The sequence below is a fragment of the Acinonyx jubatus genome, chromosome C1 (assembly GCF_027475565.1).
Source record: "Acinonyx jubatus isolate Ajub_Pintada_27869175 chromosome C1, VMU_Ajub_asm_v1.0, whole genome shotgun sequence".
Taxonomy (NCBI): domain Eukaryota; kingdom Metazoa; phylum Chordata; class Mammalia; order Carnivora; family Felidae; genus Acinonyx; species Acinonyx jubatus.
Window position 1 is genome coordinate 61,241,738 of NC_069381.1, and position 27,918 is coordinate 61,269,655.

General features: G+C 37.3%; 2 protein-coding genes across 4 annotated transcripts in view; one reads left to right on the top strand and one right to left on the bottom strand.

Annotated features, from left to right (window-relative positions):
- TNNI3K (TNNI3 interacting kinase) overlaps positions 1-27,918 on the top strand; it is a 283,164-nt gene that overhangs the window by 191,965 nt on the left and 63,281 nt on the right. For all 3 annotated transcript variants that reach the window (XM_027058869.2, XM_053214232.1, XM_053214234.1), the window contains one exon: positions 7,909-8,018. In XM_027058869.2, the coding sequence (XP_026914670.2) occupies positions 7,909-8,018 (110 nt within the window). The remainder of the gene's footprint in view (positions 1-7,908; positions 8,019-27,918) is intronic.
- On the bottom strand, positions 12,882-27,721 carry LRRC53 (leucine rich repeat containing 53). Its single transcript, XM_027058870.2, is given in 4 exon segments — positions 12,882-15,797; positions 18,738-19,253; positions 24,423-25,238; positions 27,576-27,721. Coding segments are annotated over 4 exon segments (3,723 nt in total). The 5' UTR covers positions 27,667-27,721; the 3' UTR covers positions 12,882-13,497.

The window sequence follows — 27,918 nt, forward strand, 5'->3', positions numbered from 1 at the left end:
AGGCAATCTAGCATATGTTCAGCAATAAATTATGTGAAGCATCAGATTCAATATAAGCTACATATTAGCCATTTACAAAGAGGAACAAATCCATGACTACAATGTATGACAGCATTATCAATTATGGTAGTAGCAATATTACACATGGCTCATCCTCCTGGATTTAGCCCTGGAAGCACTGGAAGAAATACAAAAGTAGAACACAAATATTAGCATTGACTCCTAAATAAGTGATGGGTATTCATTGAGAAGAACTTGAAGTTAGAGTCTCTTTTGCATAGTACATGTTCAAATTAACCTTATAATCTCAGGTCTAGAAAGAACCAAAAATCCATCACATTCAGCATCCTAAGGGTCATCCAAGATCAAATGGCCAAAGGGCTGGGGGAAACAGGCAAACACTCAACAGAGGACAGTGTGATGGACAGGAAATCACATGCTCTGACTCAAGGGAACAGCTGCTACCCAGCTCCAGCCAAACAATCCATGTAGGAATGCAAGGATTCCTTTACCATATCAGCCAATTTCTGTGTGTTTGTTTAGATACCTAAAGGTTTTTAAATGTTGGCAATTAATTCAATTTTTAAGAAAGCATTTTTCAGGCCAACACAATAGAACTAAAGAGAATTGGCATAAAGTGTAAGAGCATGAGCCTTGTAACTATGCAAGCTACTTAACTGAGCCATACTTCACCTTATTTTTAAAAGTGGGGATAATACTAGGACCTACCTCAAGAGATTGGAAGGATGACTGGGAATAGGAAGCACTCAATAAATATTAGCTATTTTTATTATGTTTAGGCTATCATTGAGTGCTCCTCTGGCTGGGAACTATGCTAGAGTTAAGAGGAAAACAGAGAAGAATAGAGTGTTGCTCAGGGCTTCATAGCACAGAGCAGAGGTAAGTCCCAACTAGAGAGAAGCTGAGAGAGAGTGCTAAGGATGCTCCCTGGAGGAGTCTCCTTCTGAAATTGTGAAAAATGGGAAAATGGTATCAGAGAAGGACTCTGAGAACAGACGATACCTGACCTGCAAAAAGATGAAAGCTAATTAAATAGGTAACTTAGTGGGGAAGAAGAGAAGGAGTCCCAACAAAAAGCAGTATGGGCAAGGTGCAGAGGCATGAGAGATCCACAAATAATTCAATAGGGATGAATCAGAGAACACAAGGGAATCCATCACATCTAGAGCTAGATGGTGAAGGGCCTTGTGTGTCAACAATGAAAGTCACTGCAGGAGTTCAAGCAGGGCAATCATATAATGCTATTATTATTTTAGAATGATCCCTCTTGCTACAAAGCAAAGGCTGGACTGAAGAGGTTTGAAACCAGAGGTAAAGAAACCAGGTAGTCTAGGTAAGAATGTATAAAACCTTAACTAGGATAGTGACTTTAGAAGAAAAAGGAGAGGCTGGTTGTGGGAAATTTGAATGGACTTGTGGATGGGTTCAGGTGGGAGAACAAGGGAGAGGGAAGAATCAGGGGTAACTTCTAGGTTTCTGGCTCAGCCAGCAGGAGGATGATGGATCCAGGGAGAAAGCAGATTTGTGAAAGAAGTGACAAGATTAGGAAGAGAAGGAGCCAAGGTGTGAAGCCAAGCAGAGAGAAAAGAACCAGGCAAGATGAAAAAGGAGCTGGTATGACCTGGCAAACAAGAGCTGTCTTGGATACATTTCAGAGAAAGAAACCAACACCTGCTTCCCAAATTTTATATCTCTCCTGGGTCTGTCTCCTCTGATGTATCATGAAAAACTAAAGAAGAAATCTAGGATAAATCAATCCATCGATATGTATTCTATCCAATCCCATTCCCTTACAACTAGGTACCAAGTTTTATGGATCACTTTCAGATTATAGTTTGAGACCAAAGAAGAATGCCTCTTGTTTTCCTTTTGTTTTCCTGTGTGATGCCAGCTGGTTCACAAGGAGACTCAACTCTGTGTCCTGGGATTCCTTAATGCCAAGCTGTAACTAAGTCTCGGATGTGGCAGCAAATTAAGAACATCTGCCAATTTATTCTAGCCAGATTTGGGTGAGACTTCATATTGAGGTTTTAACTCAGAGTTGCAAACGGTAGTACAGGGGCCAAATATGGCTTTTTTTTTTTTGTCTCACATATGGTTGTAAAAAATATGAATTTAAGTACGTTTAGAAACATAGTTATATCACAGGATCTCATATTTGTAGTCATTTGTGTTTGCTACCGCTGCTTAGATATTCCATATATGATTAGGATCCTAAAGCGTCCTAAATATTGTAACCTCAAAAAGCATAAGCACATCGATGATGTGGACTGTGCCTTGACAAGTGATAGGAGAATAGGAGTGATCTAACGTTCTGAAATCCTGTGTTTGCTGTGTTAATCTTTATCAGTTTATCACTGATAGAGCCAGCCAATCACTACACAGATCACTAGAAAGATCAAATCATTCCAATGGATGGTGATATTTCTATGAACATAGCTGATATTAACATTCCAATACTTCATTACACTGACAAAGATTGCAATGAGAATAGACACTGGTGCAAATTAATCTATTCTTCTGACAGTCTGTAATGAGAATGGGATGTGGTTTAAAAAATTAAGCCATTCTTACTGCAATCTCAAGATTGCAATCTCATGGTCTCTCTCAGATGCTATATGCTCTGGTGATACATCATTGAAAAGTGTCAGTTTAGCAAAGAGTGTGTCTTAGCTCTTGCTGGGATAGCCGTACGCATTTGCTTTGTTTCTCTACAGCCCTACCCATAAAAACAATGAGGTAGAATCAATTGTGTTTTTAGAACACACATACACACAATCAAAATTGAAAAAAAAAAAAAACAAATAAAAAACATTCTAGCAGTTTTATCTTAGTCAAGGCTTACAAGTAAAATATTGTACTTTATTGCTCTCTGTTTTTATATGAGTGCCTAGATTTATTTTTATAAAACATAAGAGTGATAGTTTAATTTAGGAATTCAGAATCTAGTACCAACTTATTCATAAGCAATATAGCTAATTAAATTCATCATGAAGAGGTGCATAGTCATCCTCTCCACAGTAGCCATATTACATTATGAGCTGGAGCCAATGACAGATGAGAGGGTTTGTAGCCTTGTAACTTGCAGTAATTCAATGCAATATTTTACTTGGTATTCATACTCCCAAAAAACCTCAAAAGGATAGATGATTTCTGGTCTAAACAGAACAGAAAATATTCAACAATGTTTCTGATACCTAGTTCTCTAGATTCAGACTAAAAGGAAAAGGCAAAACCCTTAGATCTGTAGATGATAATTATGGCAACAGCAACAGCTAACACTTCTTGAAAACTAACAATGTGCCAGATGCTCTCTGTACGATGTCTCCTTTAATTCTAACAGTAACCTATGGTTTAGGTTCTATTAGGATAAGATATATGCTCAACATAACATGCTAGTAAGAGGGATAGTCAAGACTTAACTAGCATGGCTCCTTGTCCCCAAAGCCCATGCTTATTACCATTACACTGTGTCCTCACTGTTTCATCTTACATGAACAGAAATTAATACTCACGCAGGCAAATTAGCTTAATTAGGATCTCTCAGGGAGTTAAAAGCAAAGCCAGACTGGAAATTAGGCCCCCAGATTTCCTTGTTAAGGGCATTTCTTAATAGTCATACTGTTTTGGTTTATTAAAGCCACCTCCCCAAATGTTCTGAACAAAATATAAGATTATTATCTAAATATGCCACCAAATATGAATAATTTACCCAATTGTGTCATAATTTAATATTAAATAAACATTATATTCGTTCTACAGTGTTTCTTTTTGACCAGGCATTGTGCTCTGTCCTAAAGACATATAATAAAGAGCAAGATACTAATAGGCTTTAATCCATCATCTTTATTCATTTATACAATACATGTTTACTGAGTCCTCGATGCCATGATCTGTATTATTTCCAATGAAATCATATTTTGAACTGTCTCATTTATTGATTCATTTAGTGCACATCAATTGGATGCCTACTAATTTCCTGTCACCGTGCTAAGCACATGAGATATGATGGTGAAAAGATACAGATCCTGACTTCAAGGAGCTTGTGATCTATCTCCAGAGGCAAGCAAGTAAATAGGCAATTAAGTATAATATGACATATATGCTATTGTAGTACCAGGTGCTATGGGAGTACATAGGGAGCGCACCCAGAGACGCTTCATTAAGCCAAGACCTAAGTGACATTAGATGTAATGTAGGAAAAGAGGGTATGAAAGAACATTTCAGGAAAAAAAAGGATCACAATTCTGAATTTGTGTTTGAACCATAAAAAGCAAGAAAAATCCAGTAATTCATTTCTTTAATAATTATCCATTTATTTGCCAAATTTTATTGACACCCTAACACTTTATTTTTTCTTAGCTTATTATCACTCATATGGAATGTTCAATAGATTTTGTCACATGAATAAATGAAGGTTATCATGTGTTGTATTGAATGCCTTTTGACAATCTCTAGTCATATCCATTTTTTCTTGATAAATTATTAACGAACAATAAAGAACTTGAATCCACAAATAAACACCATGGTTATATAAACCCTTGAGGCTGACTCACAAAATCATGTTTAATTTGAATCTTATTCAGGAAAATAGGAGTGGGAAAAGGCTATGCTCTAGAATTGTGCAGTATAATATGGAAGCTTCTAGACACACATGGCTGTTTAAATTTAAATTTATTTTAATTGAAATGAAAATAAAAATTCGGTTATTCAGTCACACATTTTAATGCTTAATAGCCACATTTTAAGTGCTTCATAGCCGTATGCTACCATAGTGAACACTGCATAACATTTCCATCATTGTAAAAAGTTCTATTAGACAGTCCTACTCTAGAATCTAGATTATAAGCTTCACTAAATCATTGGTAATTATCACAGTGCTGAAGAAATGGTATGTACTCAATAGTTATTGATATTTTTATATTTAGCCTTATTCTCTCTTAATAGCAAAGTTTCCATTGTGAATGTAGAAACCAACATGTACATAAATCACTTAACATATTTTATGTAGCAATCAAGGTAAAAATTTGATAAATGGGCTGACAATCCCTGTCCTGAATCTGGAATACTAGAAAATTTCCCAGATGTTAGTGTAGCATGGCCACTCAGGCAAGACTGACAAAGCAATTTTAAAGGTGACAAATTTCAACTCCATGACGCCTCATGTTGCATTGTCCACTTTCTGCTGCTAATGAGTAGCATCACTGCCAAGGGTGTATAAAGCAAAAGAGAGAAGGAGATGCCAAGGCCTTGCAGAATCTACTTTGAATAATGAAGAATTAAATAGCGTTCATCTTAAACTGATTTTCCAGACACAGTGCCAAGAAGCAAAACAAGTAACTTTATAGACTTGGTATCAGAGTCTGAAAGGGTTTCAAAGGAGACATTTGGCACCTGCATCTGAGTTTAACTCACTTTATGAATAGTCCCTCCCCACCCATTAGGATAGGTATAATTAGTTTAAATGCATTCACTACACTGGTTTATATGCTTATAGCTGCACCAGCTCAACAATATCCAAATGGTCATAAGGTGAAAAAGTAGAGTTAGAAGATCAATGATTATTAAGCGTTAGTTAATGTGTTTGCTTATTTATTTACCTCATTCCAAAAAGGAATTAAAAATACTCAAGAGTAGCCAATGGAAGGAATCTAACATGCCTAGTTTTTTTTTTTTGTGACACAAAAGACATATTTTGTAAGTCATGTTAAGTTTGCTAAATATGTTTTGGCCAGTCTTTTGTTTCTGTTTTCTTAGTGTCAGCAACTACGAATCTAGCTGATAATGGCTAGAAATGGTGGACAAATGTGACAATGCAAATTGTCATTTGACAATGCAAATGCCATTCTATAAATGGCCTTGAAAATAAAAGCAGAAATGGAATTCTTAACTCTGCCCTCAAACTGGAGCCATTGTACAATTAGAACGGCTGTTGCAAAGAAACATTAAAATGCCAGGCAGCAAAGGAAATGAACTTAAAATTTCAAATACAAATAACTAGTAAATATTTGGGAAAATATTAAGCCTCACTAGTCATCAAAGAACACAATTTAAACAAGAAATGAGCTGATATAATTTACCTCTCATGTTAGCAACATCTCTCACAAAATGAGAAAACCTGATTTCCGATGTAATGAAAGATTGCCGATATAATGAAAACTCTCTCACACATTGGTGACTAAGGGAATAAATTAGTACAACTGTTTAGGAAAAAAGCTTATCAGTATGTGTCAAAAGTCTTATGCCATTTGACATTAATCTCACCCCTCAAAATATAAACAACGTGTGAAATTGGGAAATTCATATTGAAAAGATATACTTTTTGAAGTGTTTATGTCCAAATTTGAACAACCTAAACTTGAAGAATGATTAAGTAAATCATAATGAATATAGAACCATTAAAAATATGTTAACCTGGAGTTTTAATAACTTGTAGAAATGCTGATATTTAGGGGAAAAAAGCATTACATAATTGTATATTGGATTGGACATGAGCTCAATGATACAAACAATATATGAGAAATACTCAAAATATTTTAACAATTGTCCTCTATTATAATTGTGTTTCTAAAATTCTACAGAAAATAAGTATAAAGGTCACATTTGTCAAAATTAGATAGTAATTCTGACCGATCCATAAAGCAAAATGTTGATTAAGTTACACTACATATAATTTTACTAGATGAGTAGATCTTAAAACAGAACTGAATTGGAGCAAAGTTTAGTGGAGAGTAGTGGTTGTAGGTCATATCTCAAAAAAAGTTATTAAGATATAGACAAATGTTTATGACATCACACTCTAGAAGATAGGAAACAGCATTGTCCTGGAACTTTAACCTCCTAATCGTACAGAGAAGTTTTTCTGAAGAATAAAAAGAGCTTCATGTGTTGTGTACAAAGTATTTTCAATGTGAAGTGGCTGAAGAGAGCATAGAATCTGGAACAAGAGGCTACACCAACTACTAATTATATTTAATTTTTTCACAAATTAAAAACTAATTACATACACACACAGAGTAATACCTACTTTGCATGAGTGTTAGGAGGTTTAAAAGAGCTTTGTATGTATCTTCCATGATGCCTAATACAAAACATGTTCAATAAAAGTAGCTGTGAACTTGCTTTCCAAGGGAGTATAGAAATCACTGGTTGCAGAATCAAAAAATAGGCAACAGCCAGGCATCAAGAGTGAAGTCCCAAGAATTACGACACCATAACGGGGAGTTTAAGATGAGCAATATTTAGAAATCCAAGCAGGCAGGTAACACTAGGGAATTCAGTCAATGAGTCGTATTAGCTAAAATGATGGATTAGCTAAAAGTTTAAAAACTAGTAACTACTTTATAAATATTAAATATTAAAATCCCAACATTCTTATAAGCACTAATTGTATTTAAACAAAAACTCATCTGTTTTGCCCAAGTGATACAAGTGCTTTCAGAACTGCAAAGTTCAGTGGCACCCCATTACTTGCTGTGTATAGTATAAGCCCTTTATTCTAGGACTTATGACATTGTACTGTCTAATCTGCCTTTCAGTCTTTACTTCCCATAACATCACATACATACACACCCTATACTTCAGACACACACACAAAACTACTTGATGTTTGTGTGTTCTTTTGTATGTGTCTTTGATCTTTTGTAAATTCCCTCTGCTCACAATTTGTTGAATGAACAACTGAATGAATGGAAAATTATAAAGATAATCTTATAGTATCAAATTATCCAACATTTTCTTTAAGCATTAAAAAAAAACAGCATGGAGCTCTCTTTGATTCTCAGCTAATGTTGCACAGATTGATTTTTGATGACTTTTTGTTGTCTGTTCATGTTTCTTAAAATAAATACGTGAATTTCAAAATTGACATGATCATTTGGTTTGCAGCGGCTGCCGCAGCAGACATGGCTTACCACCATATCAGACCTCCCATTGGCTATTCCATTCCCAAGCCTATATCATCTCTGCTGATGCGAGGGTGGAATGCATGTCCTGAAGTGAGTAATTTTTATTTCCTCTTAGAAAATGTGTTATGGTCAAAATCTGTCACAAATAGTGTAACTCCAAAGTCTACTTTCAGTGTGTATTTTAAGACTGTCAAGGCAGGAAGACTGATTTGCCTTCTGCTCTTTAGTCTCTAATTGCCTCAAGAAGTCTGAGTATCTCATATTTCTTTGCTGCTGCTCTCTGATTTTGAAATGTTTCTCACAACTGATTAGCAAAAGAGAGACCGGGGTATGACAGATGACTCACAGTCTCATCTCAGCTGCAATTTTATTAACTATGCTTGAGCCACAGTTAGTCATTTTCTGAAGAAAGAAGTTTGGCACAAGATGGATTTGTGTTGGCTTTTCACCATGAGGCAGGCCTTCAGGCAAAAGCCCCATGACAAGTGGTCTTTAGTAGCACTGGCTCAAGCAGGAGACAAGAGACCTAGCCCTAGTCCTTCTCTAACTCTCTGAGTGGTTGTGATAAAGTGGTTAAGAGCACAGATGGAGGGATCAATGTTATGGAAGGAATAAGTAAAGTAGAATATGTAAACAGTGAAAAAAAATGAAATGTGATCATAGATCTAAGATCGTTGAGGGAAACACACATATAATCCCAGAATGAAATCGCAGACCACTTGTCTACAGGAAAGGATTCTTCTTATCTATGCCAGACATTTCAATGCCTACTTTGTCCTCAGAGAATGACAAAGGAGGAGATTCCACAACTTTCTCCTGATAACACAGTGACTAAAATTTCCCTGCCCGCATATATTGTTGTCTATTGATATCCTTGTGTTTTGACGTCTGCCACATTTATTCTCCTGCTCTGAGTAGAGAGAACCAGTTCACATTCTTCATGCTGGAGGTTCTTATACATAAAAGCCCAATGGCCCTTATTTGTCCAGTCCAAACCACTCTAGTTATTGTGCTTTTCTTATATGACCTTGTTTCTCATCCTTTGTCTCTCTTCAACAAGGGAGCAGATAAAGTGTAACTATTGTTTTCTCAGAAAGCACCTCACCAAAGGAGAAATAGAGTAAGCCCCAGTCCAGATATTGGAAGGAGAAAGCATAGTTCCCCACTTCTATTTTCTATAGGCAAAACCCACACGAAATCATTACCCAATCCCACAAGTGTACACAGAGACTCTTAAGGAGAAAAATAAAGATTATTATGGCATGTGATTTGAATTATCTCAAAAGAAAAAAAAAAAAAAAAAAAAAGAACTCTTCTCCTAAGCATTCAGTCTGGCAGATTATGTATTTATTTGTGTAGAACCTTCTTTCACTACCAGAAAGCAGGGACTAGCAGGGACTAGTTTGTTTGCTTGTTCTGTTTGCTGCTGTAACCCCAGCACCTAGAACCATACCTAGTAGATGGTCAAAAATATTTGTTGAGTAAATGAATATCACTATTGCTTGTCAATGACTCCAATCCACTCATCTGAATTTCAGTGTCCAAAAATTGTCTTGAAAATTACATGACTTAAAATGTTTGAGAAAAGGCTTTGTTTTTTTGTTTTGTTTTGTTTTGTTTTGTTTTCAATATGAACCTTAGGCATATTTTCTAGGAATAAGTATGTCAAAGAGATAATGCAGAATTTCTTTCTCTCTTTGGTGTGTGAGTTGTTCCAAAGTATAACATAAAAAAAAAAAAAATCACAAGAGTCCCTTTGGCTTCTATTAACTGACTCTTCATGATTATGATTATAAATAAGAAACCTATAGAAGTTTTCATTTGGAGATAAAAGCAAGTTATTAGCAACTTCTAAAAGCATTTGGGCGGGGGGTAGATGGATATCACAAGTAACAGGTTAGGAAATGAGAAAGAGGGGCGCCTGGGTGGCGCAGTCGGTTAAGCGTCCGACTTCAGCCAGGTCATGATCTCGCGGTCCATCAGTTGGAGCCCCGCGTCGGGCTCTGGGCTGATGGCTCAGAGCCTGGAGCCTGTTTCCGATTCTGTGTCTCCCTCTCTCTGCCCCTCCCCCGTTCATGCTCTGTCTCTCTCTGTCCCAAAAATAAATAAACATTGAAAAAAAAAAAAGGAAATGAGAAAGAGAACCTGAATAAAGCCAAAGGAGGGTACATATAAGGTTTAAAAAAAATACTAAGAGGCCAAAATCAAGTGCTTACTGGAAAAGTTTTATTGCTAAGCAGCAAAGCCTACCAGCCCAGGGCCTGGACTCCAGGAATGAAATTCAGGGTGAAGGATGGGGAGAAAGCACAGCAGGAAGCAAAGTATCTGACTAGCTGGCTATCTCTGGGCTGGACAGTCAGGTTGGGCCCTGGCTTAACCATGGTACCCATCTCATTAAGAAGTTAACTGCCTCTGGATGTGACACACCTGAATCATCTTGGCATTATGCAATAAGGTCTTCATGTGAGTAGCCTGAGTAGTGAGGAAAAGGGAAACAATGAGCTGGTTTTCTTTCTTTCCCTCAACAATTATTTATTCTCTACTATATACTGCCCCAGGAACAAGTTCTGGGGATTCAGTGAAGATGCACTCTCCATGGAGCCTAAGGGCCAGTACCCAAATGGAGATTAATTGAATAAACACATTAATGATTTTATAGTTACAAGGCAGAGCAAGGAAAATAAGATTAGATGAGAATGCATACTACAGAAATTGGCAAGTGAGGGACAAGGAGTTAGTGTAGGTCAGGAAAGGCTTCCTGGAAGAAGTGTCACTAGAGCTGAGATCACAAGCATAAATAGGAGTTTGCTGAATGAAGGGGGTTGGTGAGAGAGAAAAACAGTCCAAGCAAAGAGACCACGTACAAACTCATTGAGAGAAAGGACACAAGGGAGAGACTTATTAGTTATGGAAACATGTAGCCACTGAGGGATTAAATCTCTATACCATCATTTGAAACAAGTTCACCTTTAGATCTGAGAACTAACGCCATGCTCTCCTGGCCATTGCTTTCTAGGTTATCTAGTTTACCACTCATTCTTTCCTTCTTGTTTGTCTTTGCCTCACTCCTTAAATTGAAAGCACATTATTATTTCCTATGTGTGGGAAATGGAAAATGCTGTTTGGAAAATAGTGAAAGGTGGAGGAAAAGTCCTGTTAGGTCAGATTTTGGAAAGCTTTGGAAACCAGAATAGGGAATTTGGATATGAAATTCCAGGCAATTATTTTTTTTGTCTCTAAAGCAGTGCAGAGATATGATAAAAGCAATTTTTTTTAGAAAATCCATCTGAATTTGGTATGAAAGTTTAACTTAAAAGAATTATATGTAGTCTAGTGAGACAGGCACTAAATTATCTTCTAGTGTGCATTGGGATAGCTGAGCATTGTTTCTTAATATGTAAGCTACCTATTACCTGCTCCAGTTTACCTGGGAATATTTCTTAAAATGAAGGTTCTGGGGCCCTATTCTAAATCTACTGAATCAAAATGTCTGGGATGGAGTCTAGGACTTGTCATTTTAGCAGGCACCTCAGGCGGTTTGTGCCCAGTAAAGGCAGAGAATTAGAGGGCTGAAACGGGAGCAAAAGACAGGGATGTCAGAGCTTCCAGCTGGGCTGCTAGCTGCATTAATCCAGTTGATTACAACACAAAGACTATAATGGTTACCATGGGGATTCAGGAACAAGGGTAAATTTGAGAACTACTTCAAAGGAAACAAAACATCCTAAGGAAGTGAAAGACTGGATTTAGGAAATGAAGAAGAGGAAAGAGCCCTGGAGAACTGTCAACGGCTGCCTTCTGAGAATCAGCTAGTGACCAGAGTACTGGTTCTTTAGGCCCTTAGGTGTCAGGGATATTGTTGACAATGAGAGAAGAACAAAGCCAACAGCTCTGCAGCAAGGTGAAGGTGCTTTTAAAAAAAAAAAGCATAGAAAAAGGAAAAAAAGAAAGATAGCTACCAAGAGATAAAAACAAAAACAAAAACAAAAACAAAAACAACTAACCTGGTCTACAAAACTTAGGGAACTGTCAATTAGAAAAAAGTTATTGCGCAAGAAGTTGGCATAGCTGCTCTTCTCACCTTAAAGGCGCTTAACCAAATGAAGTAGGATCAGGGTAGGCAGACAGATGGCATAGGAGCTAAGCTCAAGCAGAGAGGCTGAACAAAAATAGAGGGGAGAGGAGTTGGAGTTAAAAGCAAGGAAATTTTAAACCCAGAGAGAAAACAGAAGAGAAGGAATAAGGTTAGGGACTTTCAAAATAAGAAAGTTACATCATTTGCTGGCAATTCTGAATAGGAGAAAAAATAGGAGATAGGTGGATCATCTAAGAGTATTTACATTATTCTAGTAGTCCTTTAAGCTTAACCATTTGCCAAATATAGACATAAAGATAGTGATATATAAAGATATATTAAGAAATATATAAATATATAAAATATATAAAGATATAAAAATATAAAAATATATTATATATAGATAGGAGCAGAGAAAGTACAACCTTTTTCCCCCCACTAGGAAATATAAAATAGGGTAATATTGTATACCATGAAGGTATGCTTTGAATGTTTTACTGGGATATCAAAAATAAAATGGTTTCAGTATACCTCTATCTTTCCAATAACTCTGGCTTTGAATGAGAGAGGCTTATTCTACTATTACTTTTAAATCTAATATTTATAAGAACATTTAATTTCTGTGCACAAGGAGTACTCACACCAAAAAATTGTGACATGCTAAACTCAAGAGATCAAACCTTGAAAGCTTATACACTAATGGGTTATTTAGTTTTCAAAATCTTAATAATAATTGGCAATAAGGCTTGTTAAAATTCCTTTTGTTCAGGATCCATTGTGTTGATCTTGAAGCCCCATTTGTTCTTCTAAAATGATTGAAGCTGAGATCCCCACCTAGTGGATTTAGAGGATTTTACAGGTTTTACAGAACAAGCCTACTACCCCTGGAAATCCTTAATTTTTTTCTCTTATTGAAATAACAGGTTTTAAAAACTCTACTTAAGATCTAGGATAATTGTCAACAGAACAGTTGCAAATGGTTGAAATATACCAATATGCATATCAGCTAGACTACAGTTAACAAACAAAGCTCAATTTTTATTTTCATACCATAATTAGGAAAACAGATCAGGCACAAATATGAATATATAATCATCTGTGTAGAAAGCAATATTGTAATACCACTAATTGAGATGTGTACAGTAATTTCCATAAAATAAACATCAAGTGTAAACTGTTCAAGTACTTTTTTCTTATTTAATCTTTCATTTGCTTAAGGCTTTTTTTTTTATGTTTGTTTTCTTTTCCAGGACTAGACAAAACTTTTCTTTCCCATTTTTCTGTTCCTTAGAGAAGCAAACTCAATTAATTGTGTCAAACATATCTTGTGGCTCCATCTTTGATTTTTGCATTATATTCAGTAGTACTTTTATTTCATTGATAACAATGAGGTACTGAGGATTTTTTCCTCCAAAATAATACATTGGAAATGTATGCAAAGGCTAGGGGGTGTTTGTGTGTCCTTTTGAAGAAAGCTAACGTAGAAAATGATTATTAGTTGAGTTCTGCCTCTAAAGGTGATGTATTAACATAATCAGCAGAAGGTGGATACAGTGTAGGTTTTGAAGCAGAGTTTTCAGCTTAAGTTATTCTTCTAGGAATTAGAGGCACCTTAGTTTTTGTCTCAAAACTAGCGTCTTTTAACTCTGATAAGGAGGAAAGCACCTCATGTATCTCCACTCTTACTGTCCCTTCTTCATGTGTGTTGTTATCTTTATCTGGTTGAATAGTTTGAATGGCTCCCAAATCTTGCATATTAGTGTTAATTTCACTACAAGAAGGTCTATTTTCAGTTTCAGGGGAACATGTGATACTCAAATCCTTAGCTGTAATAGTAGCCTCAACAGAACTCGAATCATACAACATGTTTTTTTCACTTTTTCCATTTCCCCAAGTTTGCTGCATTTCCTTTCTGCTGCCTTTTAAGGTCATCTGTGAAGTCCTAACTAATGTACTAGAATTTGCCTCACTTTCATCGAGCATTTTATTCTCTTCTTTTTCTAATATTTTTATCTGTAGTGCTTCAGTGCCATCATCTCTAGGTAATGCATTTGTGCTGTCAATTTCTTTTTTGCCACTATTGGTTAGATTCCAAATGGCTTGAGTACTGAGAGAAGTACTGATATCTTTGGGAGTCTCTGTTCTATTTTGGTAGGGAATAGAATTTGTCTTCATCATTGTTAGGTCACCCTTGGCTTGTGTCTCAGAGGGAATGAGAGAGGAATCATAAGTTTCTGTTTGAAAAAGTTTTTTTCCTACATCATTTCCCTCATCCGTAATACAACTTTCCACAATTTGATGTGATAGTTTTGGTTTTGTCATTAATGTTTTTTCTTCATTTCTAAGTTGTTTATGACTTGAGTGTTGCTCTACATGTTTTAAAGTTTGATTTTGATCTAAAGTATGTTCCTTATAGGTGTCAGTCTTGTGGAAACCTACAAGTTGTGTTTGATTCCCCAGAGACAAAGAAAGCTGATTTGGCTCAGTGGTCTTTGGTTTGTCCTGCTCCATGTGCTGCGTGGGCTCTGTTGCCTCTTGGTCAGTTGTCTCCCTGGTACTGCTGGGTGGTAAAACCTCATTTCCTGTACTTTCCCAGGTAGCTGGTAAGTACCCAGGAACATCCAATGCAAGGGGAGTTGCACCTTCCATTTGCTCAGTTGAGAACTGAGAGCTTGAATGCCTGTGTTCAGCTTTGATGGATGTGGGCTGAGGCAATGTTGACAGGCTGCTAGCAAGAATGAGGCCAGTAGGGTGACAGTTGACTTCTGTAGAGCTCTGGTTGACTAGAGGTAAGTCATTAGCACTGAGCAGAGGAGTCTTTTTAGTGTTTTTTTTGTAATGTGGGGTCTGCTTTGGAGCATGTTTGAGAGGCACACTCTTTGAAATGAGTCTAACATAGTAGTTACTCTCTGGCTGTTGGGAAAATTCTGCAGAGGACACAAGGTTTATACTGGCTTCTTTCTGAGAAGCTTTAGATAATTTATTCAGTGGTAACAATATGTGTTTCCGTTTCCTTGGGAGTTCTGGCAAGGATTTTTCTGGATGGACTTTGACTTTTCTAAAAGGGTGTAAATTTAATTTTATCCTTGAAGTTTGTTTTTTAATTTTCCCTTTGAGGTCAGTTTGATTGGTTCTCTTCTTTTTCAGAATCTGTGGATCAGTAAGCCATTTTCCTCCCTTGTTTCCCTCCTGAAGATTGACACATTTTTTAAGATCCAAGTTGGTCAGGTGGCTACTTTGACTTTTCTGCTGTTTCCAATGGGTTGATGTTTTGGATACTAAATCAGGATTACAGAAGCTAACCCTCTTTGGGGAATATGGTTTCTTGATTTTTGTTGACAACCTTGATAACTCCATGTTGTCCTCACTCATAAGGAATTTTTCTATTGCACTGTTAATTTGGAATTGCTCTTTCTTAGCCTTTGAATGTTCTTTACGATTTGGCTTCTTTTCTTTCACATAATCTTGAAATTGATCACAGGGTACATATTTACAGATAAGAGAATTTTTCGGCTGAAAATACCTAGGCCTGCTCTGTTTTAACAGTCCACAAGGATCATCATATTTTGATCTATGTTTTTGTAAGACCTTTTGTACACAATGTTCCTCAGGCTCACAAGGCTTGGATGATGAGCCTGTAATAAAATGTCTCTGCCTGTGAGGTTGTAAGCCATTGTCTTTTTTTTCTATTGGAGGCTGCCATGATTCATTTGTTAAATGCTTTTCAAGACTTTCTCTTGCCAAGGCTGAACCGGATGTTGCATATCTTCTACTAAATGTGTCACTGTTGATATCTGCTGAACAATAAATGCAGAAATTTAGCACTGAGCAGAGTTTTATTACCCCAACCAAACAGATGCTTAGAAACCTTATGAAAGGTGCAAAAATGATTCCTCTGATTATGACAATTCTTGAATATTTCCTGATTTTTAACCAAACTCACAAAAGACTTTGGGTAGTTTAGTGTGTTTCCAAGGCTACTCTTTATGGCCACATTTTAATCAGTTGCAATGCTGACCTAAAAGTTGCAGAATTAGAAATGAAAACATTCATAGTTGTATGTTTTTACATTAGTTGTTGGTTATGTCAGCTTTAAAAATGAATAATAGCTAAACTCTTTTCACATGGCCAGCATAATTTTTTTCTGCATTAATTTCCCAGTTGGAACTAAATATTAGGAAGAACATGATACTGTATTGAGTAATGTTCAGATTTCAAAGATAGAATAACCTCAGCAACAACAACAAAATAGTTATGATACTATTGGCTACAAAGCAGAGACCATATCTGCCTTATTTCCCATCACATAATATGGTATTAATTAAGGGGTGTCTGGGAGGCTCGGTTGGGTAAGCATCTGACTCTTCATTTTGGCTCAGCTCATGATCTCATGGTCCATGAGATTGAGTCTTGAGTCAGGCTCTGTGCTGACAGCAAGGAGCTTGGTTGCGATTCTGTCTCTCCCTCTCTCTCTGCCCCTCCCCCATGCACATGTGCACAGGTGTGCTCTTCCTCTCTCAAAAATAAACTTTTAAAAAATATATAGTATTAATTAAATATTTGTTAAATGAATGAGTATTTTGGAATATGGCCTTATCTTTATTGCGGAAATCTCTGTGAGTTTTAAATTGTACATGTTAGCATAATATTAATGATACATGTTAAATAATATTAATGATAAAAGTAATAGAAATATTTACCATTAATTAAGCATCTACTAAGAGCCAGGCATTGTGCTAAGTATTATACCTTCATTATCTCATTTAATATTCACAGAAGATGTGATCCACTGGACAAGTCCTATCATCCTATCACTTTTAAGGTGAAGAAATAAGCCTAAAGAGGTGAAACATTTCCCCTCATCACATGTCCACTAATGATATGGGCAGAACTTGACCCAAGTCTGTCTGACACCAAACCCTATTCTCTTAACCCAATGCATATTAGACTTAAAATTACATCTTATAAGCGTACTGTCTCTTGTCTTCTGAAATTGTTTTACCAAGAGGAAGAAAGAAGTATTTCTGTTCAGCAATAGAAAGGACGAGGTGAACTAAGCTTCACATTAGCATCTAACTTGAAGATTTGCCTTCAATTTTCTGCGTGACCTTGGAGAAGCTATTTACTCAATGGGTATCAAGAGACAAGACTTAGATGAGAATTATATGTGGGTGTAAAATTATTCTAGGGAAAGAATTTTAGCCTTTATCAGATTCTAAGAGAGTTCTGTGACTCAAAGATAAATATTAGGAACTTTTGTACTACATAGTCTCTAAAGTCTCCCTTACTCCTGAAATACTATGGTTCTGTGTCCCCAAGTTTGAAGACATAATCAGAGTGACATTGCCTCTTACTGACTTCTTTTGTGGTCTTGGTTGTTTTTTCCTCAAATACCTGTCTTCTCTATCTCCATCTGCCTGGTAAGTAGCAGAATTTCAAGTCTTTCTTAAAAGTAAATATATTGATTTGACAAACAAATGTGTTCTCTGTGTGAAACAAGGGACTGGGTTTTAAATGGTTAAGAGACAGCATTCCCTTCAGTATAAGAGTTTCCCATAGAAAAGTTAAGGCATTGGACAAAGCTAACCATCTGTCTAAGGTGTGACTCTGTTGAAAGGGTAAGTACTTATTTCTTTATAAAATAAAGCCAATCTGATCTGGTTTCTATGGCAGATGTTTTGTTGTTGGGATTTTGTTTTTGTTTTTGTTTTTTTTTGCTTTTTTTCCCCCCTTGGCTATTCCTCTCTTGAATCAAATAATCAGTCCCCAGAAACTAGTAAGAACTGGAGTCTGGGAATACAATGGAATAAATTCACATCCTGCCTTATACCACATCTGAGACAGCATACGGGTTCATTCTTTTCCAATTGTCCCCAAATCCATCCTTAAGGCCATATCCTCATGGTGCGAATTTCTTGGTGCAGCACCTCTGCCATTCATATTTGAGAGAAAGCCCTGCTTGTTGTAAACCAGTTCACATAAATGACAGGAACCTCTTTACAGAGAAACTGTCAAAGTTTCACTGCTGATCCTGAAAGCATTACCTTACTATTCAGGAAGGAAAAGGAAGACATTTAATTCATTGCCTCCACCTAAATATTGACATTGCCCATGTACGGTGGGTAGATGTCATGGCCAGATTCACTTGGCTCCCAACATGGGACGATGAATTAAGTCCTGACTTTCCCTGGACTGGGAAGTTATCATCCCTGACAGCTCAGCAAGCAAAGTGTGTGTCTTGACATCATTCCTGAAATGAATCACTAGCATTAGAAGGCTCATTCTTCTAACATGTCATGCTCTGAGAAGGTTGCTTACTGCAGAATTGGCATTAGAGCTCGAAGGATGTTGGAATAGAAGCCAATACTCAGCCTCTCATAAATCTTAACAGTATATTGCTATTTAAAAGGCTTCTTTTCTTAACAAAAAAAAAAACAAAAACAAAAATAAAAACCAAAACACTCTTAGGCATTGGATCAGAAAATTCACTTTCCAAAAGGCACAATATATACTTACTCTCAGCTCCTGGGCGGGGGGTGGGGGGGTCCTCATCTACACGTCACCCCCAATCCACACCCACACCACACCCAGAGGGGTCCAGTATGTTTATAAGAAGGATAGACTGGTGCTACAGAATGAGTTTTATGGCATTCTTCTATTGAGAAAATTAAAGGAGATTACCTCTTTCAGAGAAATTTAAACAGAGTGGGATTTTCTAAAACAAGACAACTCACCTATTGTTCTTGTTACATGCTGTGGCAGACTTTGAGGTTGGACTTCCCCCAACTCATGATTCCTTAGCTTTTTAACTCTCTTTGGACAGTATCTTGTAAGTAAGCTGGCTTCATTAAAAGCTGCCACATTCCCAGGAGGCTGTGAACATCCTGACTGCAGCAATCTGCCACCAAAGCAGAAGAAAGTGCTGTCTGCCCCATGGTCTTTCCCTTTCAGGTTTCTAAATGATCTGTCAAGGGCTGTGGACTCAGAGGCCAGTGCTGCTTGATGGCTGTTTTCCTGTAAAAGCGGCATTTCCTTTCTGGACCCCACAATGGACATGACCTTTATCTCGTTTTCCTGAGTTAAGTGGCAGTTACAGTATCCCTTAGTGTGGTAATTTCTTGCCTCATGAGCACACAGGGATTCATCGAAGGTTCTGCAACAAAGGTTTTCTGATGTGTGTTCATTTGCTTTGCCTTGTTGGAGTTTCCAGTTAAATACAACTAAACCTAGGCAAGTGAGACCAACAGCTCCTGTGACAAATAGAGAGACCATTAAAAGATAACATCATAGGAAGAAACGTATAAATCACCAAATGTGAAATCCACAAATATCAAGGTTAATGGTTTAAAGGGCATCAGAATAGGTGGGCAGTCTATCACCATGTAGAAAAATGTCAGTCCAGACAGAGGCTGTTTATTCAACATTGTTCTGTTTGTTAATTTGGATCTTTCTTTGTCTCTATTAAAAATTTTAAGAAAAAAGTGTCATCTGGAATATCTTTGGTAGAAAAAAAAGGGTTTTTTTTCATGGACTGAGATTCATCCAAGATAAAATAATTCTTGCATTAAAGTTCTTTTTCTGCCTATAGGAAACCAAATTTTCTATTTCTTAATCCCATAGTGAATAAAAATAGACTATATTTAGTACGTACCTGGAAATTCCCATAGAACATTCCCTGCAGTCTGGCCATAACCTCCCTCCCTTGCCTACTTTTTCAATTTTCGTTATTAAAACACTGTGTTTCGAACTCTTCATTAGTCTTAAAGTACTTCTGAGCCTTTGTGCACACCCTTAGTGATGCCTGCAATACTTTCTCCTATCTCTGCTTATTTGAAATTTATTTATCTTTTAAAAACTGAATCAATACCTCAAAATTTCTTGATATGTTTGCTGTTTTTTCCATCTTGTAAAGATCATTCCCTTCTATGAACTCCCACAATAAAATGACTGACGTCTAATCTCAGACTGTCTGGTACTGTTCTTTCATGTTCTTTGTATGTGTAGCTTATTCTCTGAATAAGTTTATTCTCTAAATAATATAGTTTATTCTCTGAATAAAATTATAAAGGGCAGTGTTTCTCAAACTCACGTGCAGAGTCTAACCTGTTTAGACATCCCTGTTTCCCATCTTGACAAACGGCATGCTCAACCACCTAGATGTTCAAACCAAAGTCTCTGAGTTATACCCAACTCCCTCTCTGTCACAGTGATTTCCTTTTTTCTCAGCACTTATAACAGTATAAAATTATTGGGTTCACTTGCTTGCTTGTTCACTGTCTGTCTCTCCCCTGCCCCCCCCCCCCCGCCCCGCGCCGCTAGAATTAAGCACTATGAGGAAATGGACCTTTTCAGTCTTGTTCACTCTGTATCTCCAGTACCCTTAACTCTAGCACAGGCACTCCAGAAATGTTTATTGAATATTCTTAAATAAACAGAAGGGATTCTGTTTATGAGTTCTAATAATGAAATGCACTGAGTGGTCTAATGTTACAAATGGTGATTGGGAAGACATGGCATCACTATCAACTGAGCTAGGAGCTCTGTCTTCTAAGTCTAGCTCTGACCATAAATTGCCGTGTGACCTCAGGCAAGTCATTTCCCCTAGAAAACACAGTTTCCTGACACTGGAAATGAGAACAGTGAAAGAGATGATGTCAGCATTTTAGACTTTTCAATTGACTGCACCATGCCTGGTTCCCTCCACTGCAGTCAACTTTAATGAAAATACGATGTTATTTTTTGAACTTGAAAGAAAAGGGAAAGTGTCAGGCATGGTCGCTTCCTTGTTCTGTTAAGGATGAAGATTCCAAAGAGAACAGCAGCCGCTGATACAAAACTTCAACCTTTGGATAGTTTACTAGATCTTGAAGTCTTATAAGCCTCATTTTAATTTAGTTGACAACAGTATATTCTTAGTGCTGTCACAGTTTGAAATAATTTAATATCTATTGAAGACTCAACATTTTTTAAAAGTAGTAGCAAAATGTAGACCAGAATGTTTTTATTGCCAGATCCTAGAGCTAGGGTTATTCCAAACAACGGTTTCAGCTTTAAAATATTAAAAACATATGAAAATACGAAAATTTTGGAAACACTCTGTATCTCTTACATGGGGTAAGAAAACTCAGGATTCAAAGCTTTGTTCTGACACTTCCCTTTGGCAAGTTTTCTTTAGAAAGAAAGAAAGAAAGAAAGAAAGAAAGAAAGAAAGAAAGAAAGAAAGAAAGAAAGAAAGAAAGAAAGAAAGAAAGAAAGAGAAAGAAAGAAAGAAAGAAAGAAAGAAAGAAAGAAAGAAAGAAAGAAAAAGAAAGAGGGTATTTATTTATTTATTTTGAGAAAGAGAGAAAGAGCAAAAGGGGCAGAGAGAGAGGGATACAGACAGAATCCCAAGAAGGCTCCATGCTGTCAGCACAGAGCCCGATGCAGGGCTGGAACTCATGAGCCATGAGATCATGACCTGAGGGGAAACTAAGAGTCAGATGCTAAACCAATTGAGCCATCCAGGCACCCTCCCTTGGGCAAGTTTTCTAACCTCTCTGAGCCTTATTTTTCCACCTCTGTCAAACAGGGATGATTATTACCACTCAGAAATTAAGTGAGGTAATATATGTGACATATTTAATGCAGTGCTTTGATTAAAGTAAGGTTCAGTGAATTATCATCATGATTCATGGTTATGATTGTTGCTTCTATTGTTTAGGTTTGATATTGCCCTATTAGGTCCTAGAACACTTAATGGTTGGGGGAGGGGAGAAGGATTAAAAAGTCCAAAAAGTAAAATCATTAAGAGAATACTTTGTATGGCTGGTGCAGTTACTAAACCAAATAATAAAGGAAATAAAGACCTAAAATTTTTTAAACACATGCATCAGCCATTGAAATGAGAGTAGGCATAATCTGATTATAGGGTAAATTTCTCCTCTAATTGTGTCTAAATGGCAAGGAACCACTCACTCTCCTGCTGTTGATGCTAGAAGTATGTCTGTATCACATTACCACTCAGGTATGGTCACTTTCTATTAGTGCAGGGAGCAGAAAGCAGCAAATGAAGCTTGTATACAGGCTGAACGTGCTATTAAGGAGATGGTTGAATTTTCATTGCCATGGGCATTGTTGCTATTTTTAAGAGGTTGTTATAACAATCTTTCTGAGTTGGAAAAACAACAATAACAACATAAAACAAATTTAATAAGTTCTCATTGGAAATGTTAGAGCTTCATGAAATCTTTCTCTTTTCACCCACCAATTCAGAGTAGGAAGTGTTAAGATGTTAGCATTTGATGCCAAATAATCACTTAATAGTTTTAAATTCACTGAATATGATTATATTCCCTGGAATTGTAATGATTTACTGTAGCCAAAGAAGGAAAGGGAAATCAGAGGTCAAATTATAGTTCTAAGTCTTTTACCCCATAATCTACAGGTATAGATTATTGACTACACTTTTACTTCAAAAGGAGTAGAGTCTTAATAGAATAAATTGTACAAAATCAGAGTTTTTTAAAAGACAAACACCTTCTCAAAACAGCATCTGTAACAATTACTCAGTGAAAGATGCATTAAGATACTTTCACACTTTAAAACTTAACATGTGTGTATTCATAACTATAAGAATTTACCCATGCTTCCTATTATAAGCTTCCTATTATTTTGACTAACCTTTGAATCTTCCAGAATTTATATCCATCTCTACACTAACATAAGTTGTTAGTAAAATCTTTTCCGAAAATAGATATAAAAATACCTAGAAGATACTGAAAATCATCCAAAATGATGCCCTACAAAACACTAATGTAATGAAATCCTCTGTGAAAAAAGAGTTAATGGTTAAATGAATTTGAGAAGTGCTCCACATTGTATGAACTTTGGGGTTCATAATGCTTATTAGAAAATGAAAGGCAATGAGGAAAACACTGCAGTAAAGAAGCCAGTTTCACTTTGTTTAGTACAGCATTACCCAAATCTATTTGAGCCCCACAACATTTTGCATCTGTGTATGTTCTTATCGAATATGTATTAATTATTCCCTAGAACTAGTCTTTGAACTCTAGCATTCTCGGACATTTAGGGTAAAACTCCCTGCCCTATTACTTTTGTCTTTTATGGTAAATTATTTCTTAACACTTATAATTACTGACATGGTTACACAGTTTTTAAAACAACTTATCTTTCTGAGAGGATTAAATTCACTTCCAAGTGAGTTTGATTATTGCCGATGGTAGTTCATTGTTTAGACCTGACTCTGGTTTCCATCTATTCTGATTAAAAGTGTAACTCTCAGGAGGAGTTGAAAATATGATGTTCAGATTTCACTGGAAACCTACTATAGAATAATTATATATAGCACATATTCAAAACCTTCATTTCAGTCCTGGATGTAATTTGCCCAGCCTCTGGTCTTCTAGCTTTGAGGAACCACCTCCCACCCCACCCCACCCTACCCACCACTCCTTGCCATGGTTACCTACAAGTGCTAAGGATTTCACCACGAACTACAAGCATAGGGGGAAAATACACATTCCAGGTAGATGACTCAAGAAATCTCATGTGTATTTGATCTTTGACTAATGACACTAAGTACCACTTTATATCATTCATCCAGTGAAAGGTAACAATAGCTGATGCATAGTTAAAGAAATGCTTAAACTACCACAGCAAAATAATAGAGTTGAAAATTATCTTCTGCTTAGTCAATCTGGGGAGGTATGCGCCAAGTTTAGGAACGAGTTAGACAAACAGAAATCTTGTAAGAATTCAGAACCCCCAAATAGGAGGAAATCAAGGCAGAGAGAGGCTAAATAACATGCCCAAGGTCACATAGCAAGTAAGAGGGGAGCCAGGATTCAATCTTGGGCAATCTAATTGCAGAGCTCGTGTACTTAATCATTGTGCTGTACAACCATTATAGAGCAGGATTGCATGTAATTGTCCTAATAGCACGTTCTCGTGCACATGGTTAAGCCCACCAATTCTTACTATCCCATGGGGAGGTATACACATGTATGTGAGTGCCTTGAGGAAAGAGACCACGTCTCATCACTTTTTAATCCCCATTCCTAGCATTTTAATGAATGTACCAGTAGTTCATGGCAGATGGATGATGGATGAAATATAGATACTATTCCCACACTAGACAAGATAACTGAAGTCTAAATAGCAAGGTAATAGACTCAGTATTACAGGGGTAGTTATACCAAGACCTAGCCCTTGAATTCTGGTCCAAGCCCCTTTCTTCTGTTAGCTTCTCTGCAACAGGAAATTCTAACAACCTGTGCCAAGTTAATCACTATCCTCCCACATTCATTGACAACCTCTCCCTTCCAAAGCCCTGGAAAATTTCCCCAATTGCCCAGGATTGGCATCATTCAGTGTATTTTAAGAATATGGAGAAGAGTTGGACACATTTCTCCGTGGCATACCTGCAAAGCCAAGGACAGTCAGCAGGGCCACATCCTGCCCTGGGAGGAGGGAACTTCTGTCCTTTAGAACCAGAGTCAAGTTGGAAACCTTGGAATCACAGTTGGTCTCAGACAGCTTTAGCACACTCTTTGCAATGGCCACCGCTGTGTCAGACGGCTGACAATTTAGGTCCTTGGCATTCCTGAGCATGTGAGCAGAAGACTTAACGTAGTTTCTTAAAAACCGGGCAAGAGGGTAGAGATCACAAGAGCAGCTCCACTGGTTCTTATCTAAACTCAGAAGGATCAACTGCTTCAGTGGAGTGAAAACATCTGGCATGTGGGCCAACCTATTTCGAGAAAGGTCCACTTCCTGTAGTTGAGGCAAGGGCTGGAAGGCATCTTTCCCAATGTAGGAAATAAAATTGTTAGATAAATCCAGATGCCTGAGACTGTGGAGCTTTGTGCCTCCAAAAGAACTGTCTGTCAGATTAGTGATCTGATTCCCATCCAATTGGAGCCGGGTCAGGCCCTTGGTGTTTCGGAACCAGGACCCTTGCAGGGTGCGGAGAGCGTTATTGCTAAGCACCAGAACCTGCAGACTGAGAAGCCTGCTGAAGGTGTGATCAGTAAGCGAAGAGCTGGATATGCGGTTGTGCTCCAGCAACAATGTCCGCAACTTTGAGAGACCATGCAGGGCATCTTCCCGAACATCCTCGATGCCATTTCTGCTCAAGGAGAGCAAGGCAAGATTAAACAAGAGAGACAAGTTTGTGCTGTCTATAGTGGAGAGGTATCCATCAGTGATGATTAAAACCCTCGTGGTCACAGGGGCTGCTGTGGGGAAGAAAAGCACACACCAGAAACAAGGCACACACAAGTGAGAGGAGAGTACAGTGGAGAGCTGAGACAATCGATGCCCTCTGAGCAATCTTATCACCTGGGTAAGAACAATAAACAAAATGAAAATAATTCTCTGATTTCTCAGTTTAAAGGGAAGCTGGCTCTTTATCAGAATGATGGATTTTTATATTCTTTGTTTCTATGACATGTTTATTTGAGAAACATAAACCCATCTGTTCCTTTCCATGTCGAAGTTAATTCACTGTTTAGAATTATCACCACTGATTTTTTTTGAAGGTGGCTTTATAGGCTTCTCCTCTGTGAGGCTGTGCAGTGACCTGCTCCAGCCCTGTTGGCCCCAAGCAGATTCCCCCAAGAGCCATGCCTGGGTCTGAGCTTCCTAACCCATTTCCCACCATCAGTGTATATTGATGCTGTGAAAGCAGTCACCTTTTCTTTCAAACTTAAAGGTATAGGTTGGATGGGAGGAGTGAAAAGGAGGGTTGGTTTCTGCTTTTTAGCTCCAGGTTAAAAGTTGGCATCTTGGTAAGGATCCATATTCTCTCCAGATAACCTGAGGATCTGTCAGTGGGGTTCTCATTATAGTCTGGGCCATCTTGGCCTCCTCCCTAATATCTGTTCCCTCCAATGAAGTATATCATGTGATGGCAGGTGGTACTCAGGGCTTCCGACTGTTAAATCCCTTCACCATAATCACCTCAGAGCCATCACTGCTCTGTCATTAGAAATCAAAGCATTTTAACTCAATAAAGATGTATTATAATCAGGAGTTATTGTAACACATCTTTATCATGCTAAAATTGTTTTGACTGCAAATGACAGTGTCATAAAGATGGAAGAGACCATTGTCCCTGGGAGGTCTACAGGTGATATTTGAACAATCAACCATGGGGGAAGCAAATCACAATTCCCTTATGGAATTCAGACTTGCATTGCTGAAACAAAGAGATTAAAAAATGTAAAAAAAAACAAAGAATTTTCACAGTGCCTTCTCTTGGAAGAATTGTTCCCATCTCTACAGCACCTGCAAGCTTAAGTCATGGTGGTTTTTTTTTTTCTTTATAGTATTATCACTGATTATTTGAATTCTATTAATTCTGGCCAGTTTAGCATTTTGTTTCTCTCAATATTGTTTTTGATATGGGTTGAGGGAGTTTCATTTTTATGGATCCCCAGTTCTCTAGGGATTTATTGAGTCTGAGGGAGCAGGCTATTGATTCTGTCAATTACTTCTTGTCTAGGACTAGACAGATGCTCCACCCACAGGTCATCCATTTACTGCTCTGTGTTTATGAAATTTAACTTCACAAATGTGATGTACTGTAAATGAGAAGGAAGATAGAGAGGTGCGACAAGGTAGATGAGGAATATTTGTTTCTTACCGACATCAGCTATCTCCGATGGGGGGCTGGGGCGGGGGAAAGGAGTGAAGTCAGGAAATCTATTTGAGAGGGTAGGATTTTAGTGTTTAAGTGTTTTTGATAGTAATTGGAAGCCGTGTACAACAAACTACCCTTGAAACTGTCTCTCTTCTGTCAGGGATGACGATAACTTCTATCTCTTAATTCTCATAGAGCCATAGGATTTTCAAAATGAAAAAAAAAATCAGCTTCATTTGCTCCATCTTAACTCAGACTTGTTTCTGAAATTTTTCCATTGGAAGAACTTATAGCTTGTTTATCTCGTCTTGGATATCGGAATGTAAATCACATTCTCCTCAAATTTGTTAATAAGGTGTCTTATTAAATTGTTGACTTAAGCAAGCAATATGTAATGAATACAGGCAGTGTATCTTGTTAGCATTTCTACAGCTCATTTACCACCAATAAAAAAAGACTAGACTTTCAAAATTAGATGCACTTTGATAATAATCTGTTTTGCTGGTACATCACTTAATCTTACTAATGTTGAGCAATTGTAGTTCAGGTTTCTGATTCATTGATATTTTTTTCCAGCCAGTGGTAGGATTCACATATGCATAAAGTGTGGACAAAAATATAATTAAAGTGGCTTGCTTTTTTTTTCTTTTCTTAGAAAAAAGTATGTAGCTGCATGAAATGGTAGTATTCTTTTGTAATAGCAGAATATTTCAGTTGCCTCTGCAGGTCTTAACATAGCTTTGGTTGAGACCACCAGGAATAGGAAAAATAAAATAATAGTATCAGTCTTCAGTCACTGTGAAAAGCTTGCTCTTTAAAAATTTACCTCTTTCAGGCTGGGCCCAGAGAGCACTCAGTGTAATGAAAGCCATGGCAACGGATTTGCCAGATACACTTAACACTTTCTTTTAAGAGTTATTGGTTTTATTACCTACTATATAGGTGAGCTGGTGACAGAGGGTCACATCTTTGGCGCACACCACACATGACGCAGGGCAGGCCGCCACCACCTGCAGCATCATGGCGAAGAGTATGAGCCATCCACCTGAAAGGAGAGAGCAGGCACATCATGATGTTGGTATTTATTATCCGTGCTTTCAGTATAGTCAGCTCAGGAGCCATTTGGGTGATTTTTGCTATTTAATGAGCACCTTGGGTTCTCACAAGATGCCAGATAAATAGCTAGAATTCTTAATTTGTGTATAATTTAAACCAAACTTTTAAAGCCTTTGGCCATAAATTTAGAGACCTCATATCCACGGCACACACCATAG